This window comes from Symphalangus syndactylus, chromosome 23 (assembly GCF_028878055.3).
Source record: "Symphalangus syndactylus isolate Jambi chromosome 23, NHGRI_mSymSyn1-v2.1_pri, whole genome shotgun sequence".
In the NCBI taxonomy this organism is placed as follows: Eukaryota; Metazoa; Chordata; class Mammalia; order Primates; family Hylobatidae; genus Symphalangus; species Symphalangus syndactylus.
In genome coordinates, this window is record NC_072445.2 from 21,079,972 (window position 1) to 21,099,831 (window position 19,860).

Consider the following 19,860-nt stretch of genomic DNA (forward strand, 5'->3'; position numbering starts at 1 on the left):
TCCTCCATGCTGTAGTAACATGCAAGTTTAGCTGTCCTCAGGTCTTAGGACAAGAATCTCTAATTTCTAAGAGATGAGAAATTGGAAAATTAATGACAAAGACTAATTGGAATAGCCAAAAAGCCAACAGTTAATGTACAGCTGGTATTTGCTTCAATTCGCCCTCGCTGTATTAAATTTCTGAAAATAGCTGGTCTCAGTCAGACCCGTAGATAAGGACAGCTGCATCCTGCAGCTGGTAAGCAAAAAATCAGTAACTGTAGTTCCCTCTGCCGCAGAGGCAGGAGTGCTGTTCTCACCAAAATAGAAGGCCCAGTACTTCTCTCGCTGTTGGGATTCTCTGAGTTGATTATACAGAGCAAAGCTATCCAGGCTTCAACACAGAGTCTACTATAGTAGAGGGAGAGAGAGTGTGCCTAAGTGCACAAATGCTCTGTTCCTGAGACATAGGTCCCCTATGTGGTTCTGGAAAGGACTAAAATATCCTAACAAAGAATCCTTCTATTATTTAAAAATCAACAACAACCACCACAAAACATTGGCGGTGGGTCCACTGGTTGTTAAATTATAGTGTAGTTTTAATCTGCTTAATCTTACGGAAGGAGAGATAAGAAGTAGAGCATCGATTCTCAACTCCGCTGCCTGGTTAACATCAGTCCTTTATATTTGTGTATCTCTGATCAAAGTGGACAGCTAAAGTCACAATTTATATTATTTTAAATTGCTGTGGTTGTTTTTAATATCACTTTTAAAGTATCTATAAAATTTCTTTCTCCGCCCCTTTCTCTCATGAAGCAATGAAGGGATGCTGAAACTCTACCCACAGATATAATACTTCTGAACCCAGCTGCTAAGCATCACTTTAATATCTCACTCTAGTATGGCCCACAGTAATTTGATTATCAAAATTAATTTTGATAACCGCTCAGAGTGTGAAGGGCAGGTCCTGTAATTCCCATTTTAAATGGAAAAATCTCAGAGTTAGAGAAATTGTTTGCCCAGGGTTTCTTATGGAGAAGAAACAGACTCCCTTCCTCCCACCCTGTCCAAGGTGCAGGGAAAGAGTGCACTGGTTAAGTCTCTCTGCACATACAGAGGCTCTAAAATAAAAGGAGGGAGCGAAAAAAAAACATGGAAAACCAAATCATAAGGAAAACCAGAAATTCACCTGCTCAATTGTGTTTCTCTTTTTCTGACAGCTATTGAGGAAGCAGACCACTATCTCCCTTGCTAGAGAAAACATTTCAGCCAGCCTAGGAACATGTGCTCAGGCAGTAAGCAACATATAGCTACAGTTAGCTGGGATTTCCAGCTCTGGGACACTGAACCCGGATAGCAGCCTTGCTGCTCCGCCACCTGCTTTCAGCAGTCCTGGAATTGGGTGAACATCCCCACCCAACACTAAGTGACCCTCAGTATTCAGCATCTAAAAGATCCATTACGTGTATGAGTTTTAGCTAGTTAGGAACATTCTTCCATCTCTCTTGCCTCCAGAGCCTGGAAATAATTGCAACTATTAATAGTCAACATCTGACAAATGCTTACAGTGGGTCGCACTCACCTCATTCTGAGAGTAACCCATGGGACAGGCACTCATGCTGTTCCTATTTCCTCATGAAGAAACTGAGGCAGAGAGGCCAAGTAATTTACTCAGGATCCCTAAAATGACTATGTTGCCAGGACAGGGATTTAACCCCGCACACGTCTCCATACTGATGTTCTGATCGGAGCCTTACTGGCTGGTTAGATGGCCATCCAGCACATTCCTCCTCCCGACCTCTTGGATTTACTCCTTTAGATTATATAAGTATGTGTAAATTTCTTCCTTCCATCCAACTGTAAGCTTCCTTGATGGCATTGACTTTGTCTTACTCATCTTTGCATTGCCCAGAGTGCCTGTTATAATATTGTGCACAAAATGTGTTATGTAATATAGATTTAAAAATAAAATCACATCCTCTCCTTTGCTGGTTAACAGGGGAAACTTAAACCCAGGCATTAAAGGACTAAAGGAAAATAACTGGCAAGCTAGAATTTTATTTCCAGCTATCCTTCAAAACCTAAGGTGAAATAATGCAATTTATTTATGTATAAATAGGCACTTTTCAGACCAAGAAAAACAGAGTTTACTGCTGGAAACCTATACAGAGAAGTATTCTTTAGGCAAAAGAAAAATTATCTCAGGTAGAAGTTGAAGCTCCAGGAGGAAGGTATTAAGAATGGAAAAGATCAATATGCAGATAAATCTGTGTGACTCCTGACTGTGTAAAACTGTAATAACTCTGCCTTTTAGCAGCATTAAAAGTGCAACATTAAAATTCATGAAAACAAAAGCAAGTATAAGAGGGGGATTAATAAGATTAAAGTCTCCTAAGGTCGTAGTATCTGTAAAATGGTAAAAAGTACACATTTATTGTCTATATCTCATAATTTAAGCATGTGTGTTGTAATCCCTTGGGTATCCATTAAAAGTGAAGTAAAAAATGTGAAATTAACAAGCTAACAGATGAGGAAAAATGGAATAAGAAAAAAATATTTGATTATTCCAAGAGAAAGCAAGAGAAAAAAATAAAAAAAGAAGACAGGACAAATTGAAAACAAAGATATGGCGGATTTAAACCCAAATATTTGAGTAACTGCATTTAAAAGTTACATTTAAAAATCAATTATATAATTACATAAAAATGTAAACACTGAAATTCTCTAATTATCAAAAGCTATCAGACTAGATTTAAGAAAAAAGTCTGAAATATATGCTTCTTATAAGAGACTTTCTTTAAATAAAGACAGAGAAAAAAATCAAAGTAAAAGGATGGAAAAAGAGATACATACAAACTGGAATGCTGTATTAGGGAAGTGTTTTGTTTTTTAATAGCTTTGGCAAAACTGCAATAACTTACAACTATTATCCCACTGTTTTGCTGCTTATTCCAAATGTTCATGTCCCAGAAGGGAAGAATAGCTATGATTCTGGAAGGTTGGGTTCAGTTTAGATGTTGAACTTGAAAGAAGAGCGTGCTGAAAAATACAGCTCATACCTCAGATAAAGAGTCAGACTCTGAATGGGTTTAATTTAAAAATGGCTAATAGGCCACCATGGTTAATAATGAACCAGCTGTTCTTGACAGAGGCAACAAAAAGTCACACCAGGGCTAATCCTTTTAGTGGAACATAACATAGGCACTTTCAGGCTTATGAAGAGAAAAAACATTGACCATTAAAAAAAAAAAAATAGTCATTTTTACCCATTAAGAGTCCATTAACTCCTGGGGCAAAGCCCCAAATCCCCAGCAGTACCACCATACACAGGGAGTACAAGCCCATCACAGGATGAGAATAAGGAGTCTCAATTAAGCCCCCTGGCTTCTGATTCTCTTGTTAGACGGGACAAATTTCAGAAATAAACTACGGACAGAGAGAAACATACTGTGTAATTACCACTTGAGCATCCCTAATCCAAAAATTCAAAATCCAAAACTTTTTGAGCACCAACATAATGCCACAAGTGGAAAATTCCACACATGAGTACTTAACACAAACTTTGCTTCATGCATACACTTTTTCTAATTTTGTATAAAATTATCTTCAGGCTTTGTATATAAGGTATATCTGAAACATAAATGAATTTCATGTTTAGATTTGGGTCCCATCCTCAAGCTATCTTATTATGTATATGCAAATATTCCAAAGTCTGGAAAAAATCCAAAATCTAAAACACTTCCAGTCCCAAGCATATCAGATAAAGGATACTCAACCTGTAATAAGAACTGGCAGCCAGAAATCCATGTTCATTGGCTATTAAAATTAGAGTTAGAGCTGGATCCAAAACGCTGGACATTGATGTGTATTGTTAAAACGTGAAATCAAAAATTTAATATTGCCTTCTCAGCCTCCATCATAACTCAAAGGCTACAGCAGAACCAAAGAGAAAGTTGTAGAGTGCTTTGACATTACTGTTCTCAAAAAATAAACAACAAAAAATAGCTACTATTAGAATCTTTTGGTATCACAGAAGAGATAAGGGGAAGGAAAGAATTAAAGTGTGTAAGAGTTTGGCACTTAGGAAGAAGGTGCTTTGTTCTCTCATTCGTTGACCTAATGATTTTATTATGAATCACTCTTTTTCACATGCACTCTCACCTTCTTATTTTTCCATGGGCCCACCATAGATTTGGGTTAACCAAATCCTAACCTTGCATCAGTCATATGTTATCTTTCTTTTAGGCATCATCAAGAACATTAGGCGACTTATTCTCACGTATCTAAATCTTTCTTTGAGCCTTAGGCTTGTCTTCCAGCTCTCTCCTTAAAGCCAGTCTCTAAGAACGCATGGCAATGCTTTGCCTCTAAACTCCCTGTATTCAAACCGCCGCCATTTTACTCAATTGGAGGGTTAACATCGCCCTCGCTTTCCCCCAAATCCAGCTACTTAAAGCCTGGTTTTACTTGTGAATAATATTTCACACCTAAATTATTTCTTAGAAAGTCATAAGACACTGGTGTATGCCTTTGAATGTTTATAACTTGGGGTCTATTAGTAAGTATTTTTTTCTGAAATTCCACATTTCAAAGAAGTTAAAAATATGCCGGGAGCTTTAAAAGACCACCGTCACAGTCAGTCAGCACCTATAAATTGTTATTATCCAGTTACTTGGATAAAAGATTCACCTGATAAATGGTTACATCAATTGTCAAGAATTACTGCGTGATCAGTATAAAAAGATAAAAGCATTTGGACTTCTTAAGTACATAAAGTATACTTAAGCATAAGTATAAAGTATGTAAAATGGAATCCTTTGATACACAAAATGTGATATAGAATGATAGTAAACTGAATTGATGTCATAAAAAATCTCTACCTAGCTCTTTCAGGTAACAAATTTGGACCACTGGAATAATAACACAGACCGGCCCTTTAAATCTTAAGTGGGTTTTATCAAGTCTTAGTGGCAGCATTTTCTTTACTTTGGGAATATGTTCTGAAACCTGAATTGAAGTCTGTGGAAAATATGATTCAATATCCAAATCTGTACTTTATTCATGGCCTTTCAGGGAAGTACATACAATTAAAGAAAGGCTAAGTAAAATGAGTTACATCACGGTCGTAACTACCACTTGTAGAACACTTGCAATGAGTCAGGCATTTTATATGCTTTATTTCTCATCTTAATCTTATATAGCAGGCTTCCAAATGTGAATAACAGAGGCAAGGAAAGTTGAAGTAACTTACCCTTCGTCACCTAAGCTAATATGTACCAGAGCCAGGATTCAAATCCAATGCTGTCTGGCTCCAAAGCCAGGGCTTATTAGCTATAAAGAAGTCACACTCCTGGGTCCCCTCAGTTCCCATCTGATGTGCTCCACGGAGCAACCCAAGGAGGAGAATCAGTTCTGTCATCAACTGCCGCTAACACCACCTGCATCCTCATGAGGCGAGAATGCTGCCTTCATAAGCCACATCACAAAAACACCCTCTGGAGGAGAGGCGGTGTAGGAAAAAGTATTTTTTCTTGGTTTTGTTCAAAGTGTGTCATGCAAAATGAGATTGTAGATGGGGTAACAAAGAGAGTTTTTACAAATACTGATTCATATTCTGTCCCCTGGAGATTCTGATGTGACTGGTCTGCAGGTAGGTTCTGAGCATCAGTATTTTTTTTAAAAGTTTTCTAGATGATTCCAATGCACGGCCACTGAGAACCCCCATCCTAGAAGGTAGGGTGTGTGTGTGTGTGTGTGTGTGTGTGTGTGTGTGTGTGTGTGTGTGTGCCTATCCACCGAATATGTTATTTTTCTTTGTTCCCATACAACTGATAAAATTTGAAGCATAGGAGCAATAGGTCAGTGGTAAAGACACACAACCAGGGCTCCATTACCTGGGTGGTGTCTTCCATCAGCCCACGAATCTTCTCCACAACATCGTTTCTCCGGTGCTGGCGCAGGGCACTAATTAGCTGGGCGAGGCTGGCCTCGGGGCCCCGGATGGTCCAGTGCTGCAGAGCTGCGTAGGCCCGCTCGTGGTCGGCGGTGTACCCGTTGGAGAAAGCAGCAACCTCCCTCTCACTGGCATTGCAAAGAAACTGATAGATATCTTTCCACTGGCTTCCCACTTGGGCTGCTACAAGCTTTAGGATGTCAATACCTACACCAGAGAAAAAATAAAAAACAAATGAGGGCTTGTAAGGGAAGCTTCTTACATAAGGGCAGCTCTGCTTTAATGAATGAATTAGAAGAGGCACGCTTTCCTATCGCTGTATGTCAAAGGAATGCATTGCCTCCCTTAAGCACTTGGCACAGCAGCTCATCTTGTGGACTAGCTGGTACCCTCATATAAATTTCACTTCCTGAGTATGAGACCAGAAGAAGGAGTGATCACAGAATTATAATAAATCAGACCCAAAAAGGTGTTTTGAAAGCCAAATCCAAATAAGGTATTCACAGTGATTCTTCTGTTACTATAGTAATACACCCTTGTTGAAGAAGAGGGGTGGATAGGTTCCAAGATCCCCAGTGGATGCCTTAAAGCCGTGGATGGTACGGAGTCCTATACATACTATGCATGAATTTCTTTTTCCTTCTTCACAATGTATGGATAGAAGATTCCTTCTTCTTGTAGATCTTAGCAACCTCAGCATACAATTGACTTTTCTTATTAAGTGGGGAACTTTCATGTTTTCACTTAAAGGAAGCACTTTATGGCCGCTGGCATATCCAAATTCTCAGCATCACTCCTCTCGAGCTTTGGGCCATTATTAAGTAAAATAAGGGTGACTTGAACACAGGGACTGTAGTACCAGTAGTACCCAGACAGTCAATCTGATAACCTAGACAGCTACTAAGTGACTCACAGGCAGGTGAGGTCTCCAGCATGGATATGCTGGACAAAGGGATGATTCCCTTCCCCAGCGGGACAGAGCAGGATGGTATGGGACCGTGACATTTGATCACATTATTCAGAATAGTGCATAATCTAAAACTTCTAACTGTCATGTCCATTTCCTCATGTGTACAATGGAGAAACTCACTAGGATCACTGGGGATAAGCTGATTAACATTTTCTATAGAGCTAATTTATTTTTGGAAATGTTCCCATCATTATGAAAGCTCCATATACGGAGCACTAAACTTAAGGCTCAATGCATTTTAGATGCAAATACACACCCTTTACGAAGTAATTACAGAGTTTAAAAGGTTTAAGTTTAACAACCACTCCTTCTTCCAAAACCCAGTACTGTATTTATCCTTTTTTTAAGCCACAAAATAAAGAAAAAAAGAGAAAAAAACCCACAAAGAATAGATACAATGAGATTTCCCATAAACTAAAATGGACTGGAAGCAAAATTTAAGGCCTACAAATCAGGTTTCATCTTGTTATCTCTCTCAACTAGATTCTCTACTATGAAAACATGTAGTCAACTCCATGAACTGGCTGGGGTTGCCAATGTTCTTCACTGCTGTCCTCTCCCACCGTGGAGTTGATAAATCAAAGATAAATCAATGACTCCCTCAGGGGATACCAACCTTTTAGTCTAGCACGTTATCACAAAACCCCAGTGAGGAGACCAGACTAGGGCTTTGAATGCCTTCCTTGTGTAGGAAAGTGTTAGGCAAAAGAAAACAATCAACTACAGAGAAAAGCAGGAGGATGATTTGCCAAGCTGAGATAGTTACCTCTTTGGGGAGGGGGAAGGAGCACAGAAGGGATTTCAAAGGTATTCATGAAGTTCTGTTTCCTAGCCTGGACAGTGGAGAAATGGGTTTTCTTTTCATGTTATTACTTTTATTTGAGATTTACTTTACTATTCCTTTTTACACTATCTTTATAACATACACATATATAAGATGTGTTTATATATACTTTATAAATACTCATGGTTAAGTGTTCAATTTTGTTGGCAAGGAAATCGCATGTTGGGGTTGGTGCCTAGTGCAAGGTCACCCACCCAGTTAGTGGTGCCTCAATTGTGGTTAATAGGGAATGTGATGCAGTGGAGGGACATTATTATTTGCTGGAATTATTCTCCTCAGGCATGGCCATCCAGCCTAGGATGAACGCACTCAAGGCTGGCCACAGTGTGTGTGCTGCCTCCTGGTCTGTTATTACTGACCAAGTATATGTTGGTGCAAAAGTAATCGTGGGCTGGATGGGTGGCTTATGCCTGTAATTCTTTGGGAGGCTGAGGTGAGTGGATCCCTTGATCCAGGAGTTCATGACCAGCCTGGCCAACATAGCGAAACCCTGTCTCTACTAAAAATACAAAAAATTAGCGAGGCGTGGTGGTGCACACCTGTAATCCCAGCTACTCAGGAGGCTAAGGCAGGAAAATCGCTTGAACCTGAGAGACAGAGGTTGCAATGAGCCAGGATTGTACCACTGTACTCCAGTCTAAGCAACAGAGTAAAACTGTCTCAAAAAAAAGAGAAAAAAAAAAAGTAATTGTGTTTTTTTTTGGTCACCAAAATGGCAAAGACCACAGTAACTTTTGCACCACCTAACAGAACCTGGAACAGTTTCCCCAGGGACTTTATTTCTTTTCTTGTGATCTCAGCTCACTGCAGCCTCTGCCTCCTAGGTTCAAGAGATTCTCCCACCTCAGCCTCCCTAGTACCTGGGACTACAGGTGTTCACCACCATGGCTGGCTAATTTTTGTATTTTTAGTAGAGACGGGGTTTCGCCATGTTGGCCAGGCTGGTCTCAAACTCCTGACCTCAAGTGATCTGCCCACCTCAGCTTCCCAAAGTGCTGGGACTACAGGAGTGAGCCACTGCACCCTTTATTTCCTTTCTTTAAATCTATGATACCCTAAAAGAAAGAGAAAAAGAGAGAGAACGAGAGAAGTCAGCAAACTTTCCCTGTAAGGACAGCAGTAAATATTTGAGGCTTTGAAAACCATACAGTCTGTCATGACTCCTCAACTCTGTTGGAGCACGAAAGCAGCCACCAACACCACAAATGAATGTGGCCGTGTTCTAATAAAACTCGACTTACAAAAAAAGTAGGCTGGATATGGCCCACGGGCTGTAGTTCCCCAGCCCTGCAATTACAGCAATTTAAAGAGACCTTAGTGGGACTGTCAAATAGCATAAAGATTTAGAAAAGCATTTCATTAAAAGAAAAGAAACCACACTCAGAAGACAATGAAATTTCCCACTCCAATTATTAACCTCAATGTGAAATGACAGTAAGTGACATGGAGACCACCTCTCTGCTTGGCAGGATGCCCAGTCATCTGTCCCATCGGAGTTCCCTGGGTTTTCGTCAAGATTGGTGACAGTAGCTATGTGTTGAATCGATCTAAATTGTTTAACTGGATGTGATGCCAAGTGTCTTTTTCCTTACGTTGAGAAGTAACACAACCCTCACCCCACTGAAGGGCTGATAGACAGGGGCACAGAACATCACATTGCCTTTTTTTTTTTTTTTTGAGACGGAGTCTCACTCAGTCACCCAGGCTGGACGGGAGTGCAGTGGTGCAATCTTGGCTCACTGTAACCTCCACCTACCGGGTTCAAGAGATTCTCCGGCCTCAGGCTCCCGAGTAGCTAGAACTACATGTGTGCACCACCATGCCCAGCTAATTTTTGTATTTTTAGTAGAGACGAGGTTTCACCATGTTGGCCAGACTGGTCTTGAACTCCTGGCCTCAAGTGATCCACCTTCCTAGGCTTCCCAAAATGCTGGGATTACGGGTGTGAGCCACCGTGCCCTGCCAACATTGCCTTTTCCCGTGGTGCCAGATCCTGGAGCTCTGGAGGATGGATGAAGTTTCTAGGGAGGTCATCAAAGGAGTCCAGCCCTATACATCTGAGGCTGTACTAGTCAGGAACTATCTGAGAAGGTAGCCCTGGCCCCTGGAGAAAAGCATGAGGATGGGAAGGATCAGGTAGTGGAAGATCATTGGTAGTAGTCACAAGATATGGTTTCAAACTCCAGCTTTGTGACTTGTTAGTTGAGTGACCCTGAGCAAGTGGCAACCTCTCAGATTTCACTTTTCACTTAAGTAAAATAAAGACACCTCTTATCTGGTAGAGTGGTTAAGGAGATTTATGCGATCAAGTATTAAAGACTCCTAGGGTGGCACATCAGTACAGTTTGGCTCTCCTTCCCCTGCCCCTCCATTTCTGCCTGGACAAGTGTCATTGGGCGAATGAACCTAAAAGATGGGAAGAGTTATGTACAAACACAAGTTTTACCACTGGGATTATTGGTGCTGAACAATGAAGCCAAGCACCAGACTCCTGGCTTCCTGTGTTTCTTGGAACCTCACACGTACATGTTAGGAGATCGCTGAATCATCCACAGGAGGGTAAATGTGGAAGGAAAAATGCTGCTGCCACCACCTCTGCCACATGCAGGGCATCACAGCAGTACTCCATGGGTTCTTCCAAGTGAGCTGGTACTAACTTGATCCCCAGCAGGAGAGCTCATGAACTGAGGTATGAGCTGATAAACTGGGTTATTATGGAAGAAATGGCAATTTCCAGTGCATTATAAAACCTTCAATTACATATTATCTGGGGACAATCCTAATTTGAAGCTCATTTTTTAAAAGCTGAATATCAGCTTCAGGATGCAAAAATGGGTTCCTTCTCTTTTAATAAAAACCCGAATTGACCTTTATAATTAGGGAAAATATGAAGGCTGTTTTCCTTTTGGAGATAAATATCTGGAATGAATGTCATCACTGAGAACCCATATCAAAGCCCTCCTTGAAGGAGGTATAAAGGACAGTGAAGACAACGCTGGAGGAAGCAAAGGCTGCCTGGAACTACACAATATAGCACTCAGTTTCATGCTGCACAACCAGGCTTCATGCAGAATGGGTGCATCTAAGAGACAGGTTTATAAACTTTTTGATGGTATCAAACTCATCATATAAAAAGGTTCAAGCACCCCCGACATATCTTGTTACATGTAATGTCAGTTCTCACTATTCTTCTAGAAAGAGAGGTGTAAAGGGACAAATAATGAGAAAATTCCCAGGGAGGCAATTAATACACAACCTCTTCCCAGGACAGACAACTCCACAGTTATCCCTGTGCCAGTTTCTCAACACACACACAGCAGTCTCCTGAGATGTACACATGAAGACAGGAGACATGAACTCAAGGCAACCTCCCTTCTAACACCCCCCCAAACCTCCCTAAAAGACATGCTCCTAACAGGCACGCACTGTGTCCATAACCTTACAAGCTGCAGATACAGGGACAAAGACGGCCACAGCACATACAGCAACTATACAAAGCAACACACGTCAAAGTCAGAAATTGGAATAAAAGCCTGGCTTTAGCATTACTGGAATCAATGTTCCACATGCAATGGTCTTGTCCTCAAAGATGCCTTTGAGGCCAAGCCCAAGACCACACTGCTTTGAATAGCAGCATCCCCAGCACCTGTCAGAGGAATACCACAAATATCTTTAGATGAATGAATGCGAGTCTTTTTTTGTCATCCCTGCCCTCTTGACTGAGCCTCCTCACCATTTGTCATCTCATTAGCTTCTGTAACCTACGCCACTGAGAACCTGAGTGACCCCAGGCCCACACACACCCTAGCCTTGTGGCCCTGCCAGATCTCCAGCCTCTATAATAATGAGAAGAAAGGACAATGCTTCTATGGTGTTCTGGGCTCACCAATGGGTGAAACCTGGGCTCCCAGGGACCCCATTCTTGTACAAGGGCCTCTCCCTCTGCCAGTGCGCTCTTCCCATTGACAGTGATCCACTACGTCCACTTTAGTGGCCATCGCTCACAAGTGGGAAAGTTCTCCCAGATTCTCCCGCTGCAGCAGAATCCTTTTGCTGGGGTCAGCTGTCCAAGCTGTGGTCTCTCCAGCCTCATAACAGAGTAAGTGCTCCTGAAAGCAACATACCCACAGGTACCTGTGTTTCGTAGTAACCAGTATACGATAGCACGGTTAAAAATTTGTATACCAACAGCATTAACTTCCAGTGCATCCACTACACAGGAAACTGCTTTATTAGTGCTAGGAACTTTGTATGCCCCAGGTTAAAAATAGTCCTTCCCTAATTGAAGTGTAAAAGTCAGAAGATCTGTTTAGATTTTACTTTAGCTGCAAAAAATTATTTCTGAAGCAGAATTTATCACTATCTAGTTGAAGGTTTAATAGACAATAACCGTAAGCTCAGATGAACCTTGGGGACTACTAAGAAAGAAAAAGGAAAAAAACAAAAAACACTGTGCAAAGGTCTCTTGAAGTAAATGGACAACATGTTTTCCAATGATAAACTATCAAAACAGTAGATAATTTTCCAAATGGAAGAAATATCACTGATACTGTGAGGAAAATGAATAATCTTTTATCTCATTCCACTGGGCAAAAAACAAAACAAAAACATCCCTCCTTCCTGCTTATCTTAGTCTGTTTTTGAAGCTATCCCAAATATCTGAAGCTGTTAACTTATTCATTCAACAAAAATTTATTGAGCGTCTACTTTGTGCCAGACACTTTTCTAGATACAGGAGATATGGCAGTGAACAAATGCCAAGTGAAACAAAATCCCTTTCTTTGTGAAGGCTACATTCCACTGGGGGGAGTAATAAAACATAAACTGTGTTAGATAGGGAGGAGAGCTGAGGAGAAAAATAAAGCAGGGAAAGAGGATAGGGTGGGAGGTGATGGGGCTGCCACATCTAAGAGAAGCCTCACAGAGGTAGTATCAAGCCCTTAATGGAGAAAGCTGTGTAGATTATCTGCGGAAAGAGGGTTCTGTGCAAAGGGAGCAGCAGGTGCAGTGGCAGGAAGGGTATTGGCATGGACAAGGAGGAGCAAGAAGGCTGGCATGGCTGGAGCAAGTGGGCCAGGGAGAGGGACCAAAAGGAGTCGTAGAGAGAGAAAAAATTGGAGTCGGGAGAGTGCAGATCACATCCGGCCTTTAAGCTGCTACTATGCGTTCAATAAAAAGTCACTGGAGACCTTGGGGAGAAAAATGACACAATCTGACTTTACATTTAAACAGTATCATTCCAGCTGTTGTGCCAAGAATAAACTGAAGGGGGCACAGATAAAAAGGGAGCAACCAGTTAGAGGCCACAGCAGTAATCCAGCAAAGAGTTGACAGTGGTCTGGGCCAAAGTGGTGGCCGTGGGGGTGATGGGAGGTGGTGGACTTCCGCATGTATTTTGAAGGTAGAACTGACAGACAGGATTTGCTAATGAGTCAAATATGGGGTGAGAATGTAATAAAGGAATCAAGGATGCTAAGGTTTCGGCCTGAGCAAGTGGAAGACAGGGGACCACTTTCTGTAATGGGCAATTGATGTGGAGGTATGGTTTGGAATTTGGTGTTAGACATCTTAAGCATGAGGTGCCTGTTAAACATCTGGGTCTGCCAAGCAGGCAGGAGCATATTTCTACCATGAGTGCAGGTAAAAGGTCCAGGCTGGAATATGCACTTGGGAATTACCAGCAGATAGACGGTATTTAAAGTCATAGGTCACCAAGGGAGAGAGAGTGTGTACATTGAAAAGAAGTGCAAGCACTGAATCCTGGAGCTCTCCACTGTTTAGAGGTCAGGAAAGTGAGGAGGAACCCGCCATGGAGACAGAGAAGAAACAGCCCAAGATGGAGGAGGAAAACCAGGACAATGTGGTGTTTTGGAGGCAAAGGGAAGAAAGTGTTTCAAGGAAAAGGAAGGCAAGAGTGTCGATTGCTGCCAATCGGCCAAGCAGAGGAAAACTGAGAACTGAACAGTGGCATTAGAATCATGTTGTCACACTCTATGGAAAAAAGGTGAGACTGCGGCTGAAAGATCGCCATGTTTACTAATTCTAAGACACCTGAATATATATTTTAATCAATGCCTTTTCATAGTTTGGTTGTAGTGTTTCCTTTTTCTACTTAGTGGTGTATAAAAGAGTGTTATGTCTCACAATTAATTGTGTGTCAGATTTGGTGAAATACAGTTAAGAGGTTTTTTATACTTATAAATTTGAATTTACCTATTTGTTAAAATTTGACACAGCATCAATAAGCCTAATATGTCCAATTCTATACATACATTGCCATGTTAACCACCACTTAGTCATGAAGAACATCAGCAGAATTCCAGGAATTCCTCTTCTTCTGCAAAATCTGCTTACATAATACCTGACCAGGTTGACTCAAGGACATACATTTTTAGATTTTTTTTTGTCCTATTTGTATTTGAGTCCTATGTGGGAGAAATGCTGATTTGCTTTTCAATATACCAAACAGCTTAAATTTAAAAGCTGTTAGTTAAAACACAGAGTGAAATATACATTTTAAAAATAAATACCTTAGGCCAGGTGCGGTGGTTCACACCTGTAATACCAGCACCTTGGGAGGCCAAGGCAGGCGGATTATTTGAGGTCAGGAGTTTGAGACCAGCTTGGCTGACATGGTGAAACCTTATCTCTCTACTAAAAATACAAAAATTAGCTGGGCATGGTGGTCCCAGCTACTCAGGAGGCTGAGGCAAGAGAATCGCTTGAACGTGGGAGGCAGAGGTTGCAGTGAGCCGAGATCGCGCCACTGCACTCCAGCCTGGGTGACAGAGCAAGACTCCATCTCAAAAAATAATAAATTAATTAATTAATAGCTTCACCCTAAAGGCTAGAGAACAGTCACTAGAGGGTGGGTCTGAGGAGAATCACAGTCTCTGACTCCCAAGGTCGAAGGCCATGCCTCCGGCCACCTTGTGCATGAGACAATGCTCTTTAGGCTACAAGCATAAGAGGCTTTTCTCCTGCCAACAGTTTTGGGTGCTTTATAATCCTCAAACACCCTAAGAGGTTAAAGAGAAAGGGGCTGTATACTGGAAATGGCATTCCTGGACTCAGAGGTGGAAAAGGCAGTGGGATGGGGGTGGGGGGTGAGAACAGTCCAACCCCGCCGCTGGAAAATGACTGCGGCCGTCAGCCCAGAGCTGGAACGCTAGGACACAGCAGCCTCTTAAACGGAATACCCTGCTCCCTTCAGCCTGGCTTCCTGGTGTTTACACTTCAAGTCTACTTCCCATAGGAAATTTGGGCTGACAGACAGGATGACTGTCTGGAATTTTAAGTCAAAAAGTCTATCTGGCAAAGGAGAGAAAGCTTTAGTTGCAGCAACTGCTGCTGCTGTTGCCACTGCTGTCTGGTGATGAGAAAAACACCAAGTTAAACAGAAGTGAGTTCAGATTAGAAGGACTCCATCACCTCTGACTTACTTGAAACAGCCTCTATTTCTTAAAACAGCCTTGTAGAGCCTTCAGCCATTGGGTGTCTGGCTTTAGAATTTTTCTATTTCAAGCAATTTATGAACAAGTAGGAAATCTGAGTGATTTCTACAGAGGAAAATTTACTGTTGATGACAATTTTGTAGGCGTTTTATTTCAGAACAAGCTGGGCTTTGCTAAGGTAATAATTTTTTTCTTGATTGAGCACAGTTTTTTTGTTTTGTTTTGTTTTTTTAAATCAACCACAAAAGGTTAGACCTTTCTAGCATCAAGTAATTTATGGGAAAATCCAGATTCTGATCATTAAGGGACAGTGTCTAGCATCGGATCAGTGCGTGACTTTAAAGCCTGGCACTGCTACTTCCTAGCTATGTGAACTTGGGGAAGTTACTCTTCAAACCTCAGTTTCCCCATCTGCAAAATAGGGGTAATAGTGGCCTTCCTTATAGGGCTATGTAAATGAAGTTGATATTTATAAAAACTTAGAACAGGACATGGCACTCAGGAAGCATATCAATTTTTGTTAAAGAAAAGTAGAATGTGAAAACAATGTAGCAGAAGAAGCCTTTCCTATAAAGGTTGAAAATGTATATTGTAGTAATCACATTTTATGTCATCTTTGCATCCCAAATCACCTCCTGATCTTGCCTATGCCGGTAGTAGCAAACACCCCATAACTTCATTTTTAAGCAAAACCAAAGTGGCAAAGTGCTAACGTAACATATCATTCCTAACACACTTGATTTGGTCATTTCCAAACACTGCAAATGGTGGTTTTAATAATTCAGATGAAAGTTTTCTTAAGCTATTCCTGATACTTGATTGAAGAGTTTATTAATATTGTTCAAATATATCCACAGCATAGCTTCCAGTTGATCAACTTCTGTCACCTAACCACTGAAACCTCTAGGAAATCTTTGTATAAGAAACATGCAGTTCCACTCCTATGATTGCACTGCATTGCAAATCTACTCCCACTATTGGACTGGCCCTTACTGCTTACCCTAGATAGAGGAATAAGTCTGCAGGATTGAGAGTCTGGGAGATGGGTTTTGTTCACGACCCCCAATAAAGACAAATTCTCCCACATTTGACCAATCCTAAAAGAGGAATCACACTTGGGGAAGGAAGGAAACATTTTTTTTCTAAGCCTGTTGTTGGGATTCATAAGAACTTAGAACTCTGAACTGGGCTGTTATTGAGTAAAACCATTTTTGCTGGCTTGCTAGGGAAAGAGGGGTGATGTTATGATTTGCTTTGCTTGAGTAGTACGTTGTGAATAAGGGATAGAATGGAAGAAATAAAAAATGTTATCACCAGAAACTCAAGTACTAAAATATAACTTAGTTCAATATATAAATAAATATGTTAAGCAAATTATGTCTTGTTTGTTAAGCAGCATTATTTCCCCAAAGAACAGTCTTTACATTCAAACTGGGACATCAAAGTTATGCTAATAAGATGTTCGACCACCAGGCCAGCTGGTCTGTACTGTAACTTAGTATTTGAATTTCAATCCTAAAATACAGAAGGGGGTGGTTGTAGGTTGTTTTCAACTGCAAGTTTCAGTTTTTGCATCTCCGAAGGAAAGGATTTTAAGATGAAAAGAGACATTACAAATATTTTAATCCAAGACCTTTATCATTAAGGGGAGCAAAATCAGGCCCACAGGGTCCTTCCCTCTGCACAGCTTCCCTCCCGAGCCAAAGCTGCCCCACTCCACACATCTCCCAATGAGCAGGTTTGCTTTTTCACTTGTATACAGAATATTCCCTTCTTTCACCTCCCAAGGCTCCACCCTATCAGCTTAGCAGGTGCTCCCCACCCTACAAGAGCAGACCTGTGTGAGTAAATTTCCTTCCTTCCAGCCTCTAATATTTAACAATATGATTTTCTTTTTTCTTTTTTTTTGTTTTTGTTTTTGTTTTTGTTTTTGAGACAGAGTCTCACTCTGTCACCCAGGCTGGATTTCAGTGGTGAGATCTCGGCTCACTGTAACCTCTGCCTCCCAGGTTCCAGTGATTCTCCTGCCTCAGCCTCCTGAGTAGCTGGGACTACAGGCACGCACCTCTACGCTCAGCTAATTTTTGTATTTTTTAGTAGAGACGGGGTTTCACCACGTTGGCCAGGCTGGTCTCGAACTCCTGACCTCAGCCCGCCGCAGCCTCCCAAAGTGCTGAGATTATAGGCATGAGTCACCACACCTGGCCTCACACTCTGATTTTCTTTTCCACTCTTCTTGTACTGGTCAATCTTTAAGGCATTTTATAGTCAAAGTTCCTAGTGCAGTTGTTGCCTCTGCAACCACTTCTTCTGCCCTGCTTTAGCCAAATTCCAACTAATTCAGAATTGGGCAGACTGACCATTTAGCTTCTCTTTAGGCAAATAATGCAACATACGGATAACAACTCTCAACCAAGAGATAATGTACCAAACAGCAGAACAAAGAGGGAGAAATATCATCTAAGACAGAGAATAATTCCTCTCTAATATCTCTCGTAAGCATTTTTAAAGGAAGAAATTTGTGGTTGTCATGGCTAAAGATATACCCTGTGGACAAGAGCTCTGCCTGGGCCCCTGGAAAGCCACCTTCTTCTCAGCAGAGCACTTAGCCTGTACCCTGCATGTGAAACCAGACTTGGACATTGTCTTTCTAGAAGTGAAATAAATTATTTCTATAACCCCAGCCTCCACCCGTATATGAGTGACAGTTTTCTCCATTCGCAAGTATCACTTTTAGATTATCTTGTAAAATTTAAGCACATAGTCCCAACAAATTACAAAGATGCACTGATCTGTGGGAAACATGTAATTTAAGAAAGTTTTTACTGGGGAGAGTTACATCCCTGTCTGACAGCTCTGAAGAGAGCAGTGGTTCTCCCAGCATGGTGTTTGAGCTCTGAGAAAGGACACACTGCCTCCTCAAGTGGGTCCCTGACCCCCATGTAGCCTAACTGGGAGTCACCTCCCAACAGGGGCCAACAGACACCTCATAAAGGCAGCTGCCCCTCTGGAAGGATCAAGCAGCAATATTTGCTGTTCTGCAATATTTGCTGTTCTGCAACGTCCACTGGTGATACCTAGGCAAACAAGGTCTGGAGTGGACCTCCAGCGAAATCCAACAGACCTGAAGCTGAGGGACCTGACTGTTAGAAGGAAAACTAACAAACAGAAATGAATAGCATCAACATCAACAAAAAGGTCATCTACACCAAATCCCCAACATCAAATACCAAAGGTAGATAAAACCACAAAGATGGGGAGAAACCAGAGCAGAAAAGCTGAAAATACTAAAAATCAGAGTGCATCTTCCCTTCCAAAGGATCACAGCTCTTCACCAGCAATGGAACAAAGCTGAATGGAGAATGACTTTGAGGAGTTGACAGATGTAGGCTTCAGAAGATCAGTAATAACAAAACCTCTCCGAGCTAAAGGAGCATGTTTGAACCTATCGCAAGGAAGCTAAAAACCTTAAAAAAAAAAAAAGTTAGACTAACGGATAACTAGAATAAACAGTGTAGAGAAGACCTTAAATGACCTGATGGAGCTGAAAACCATGGCACGAGAACTTCGTGACACATGCACAAGCTTCAATAGCCGATTCGATCAAGTGGAAGAAAGGGTATCAGTGATTGAAGATCAAATTAATGAAATAAAGCGAGATGACAAGGTTAGAGAAAAAAGAGAAAAAGAAACGAACAGAGCCTCCAAGAAATATGGGACTATGTGAAAAGACCAAATCTACATTTGACTGGTGTACCTGAAAGTGATGGGGAGAATGTAACCAAGCTGGAAAACACTCTTCACGATATTATCCAGGAGAACTCCCCCAACCTAGGAGGGCAGGCCAACATTCAAATTCAGAAAATACAGAGACCACAAAGATACTCCTCGAGAAGAGCAACCTCAAGACACGTAATTGTCAGATTCACCAAGGTTGAAATAAAGGAATAAGTGTTAAGGGGAGCCAGAGAGAAAGGTCAGGTTACCCACAAAGGGAAGCCCATCAGACTAACAGCGGATCTTTTGGCAGAAACCCTATAAGCCAGAAGAGAGTGGGGGACAATATTCAACGTTCTTAAAGAAAATAATTTTCAATCCAGAATTTCATATCCAGCCAAACTAAGCTTCATAAGTGAAGGAGAAATAAAATCCTTTACAGACAAGCAAATGCTGAGAGACTTTGTCACCACCAGGCCTGCCTTACAAGAGCTCCTGAAGGAAGCACAAAACATGGAGAGAAACAAACAGTATCAGCCACTGCGAAAACGTGCCAAATTGAGAAGACCATTGATGCTATGAAGAAACTGCATCAATTAATGGGCAAAATAACCAGCTAATATCATAATGACAAGATCAAACTCACACGTAACAATATTAACCTTAAATGTAATTGGGCTAAATGCCCCAATTAAAAGACACAGACTGGCGAATCGGATAAAGAGTCAAGACCCATTGTTGTGCTGTATTCAGGACACCCATCTCACATGCACACACACACACAGGCTCAAAATAAGGGGATGGAGGAAGATCTATCAAGCAAATGGAAAGCAAAAAAAAAGCAGGGGTTGCAATGCTAGTCTCTGATAAAACAGACTTTAAACCAACAAAGATCAAAAGAGACAAAGAAGGCCAGTACATAATGGTAAAGGGATCAATTTGA

The 19,860-nt window shown here is 41.3% G+C and overlaps 1 protein-coding gene across 1 annotated transcript in view; it reads right to left on the minus strand.

Annotated features, from left to right (window-relative positions):
* TNFRSF21 (TNF receptor superfamily member 21) overlaps positions 1-19,860 on the minus strand; it is a 74,140-nt gene that overhangs the window by 16,502 nt on the left and 37,778 nt on the right. Inside the window, exon 4 of the mRNA XM_055263603.2 lies at positions 5,874-6,139. Within this exon, the coding sequence (XP_055119578.1) occupies positions 5,874-6,139 (266 nt within the window). The remainder of the gene's footprint in view (positions 1-5,873; positions 6,140-19,860) is intronic.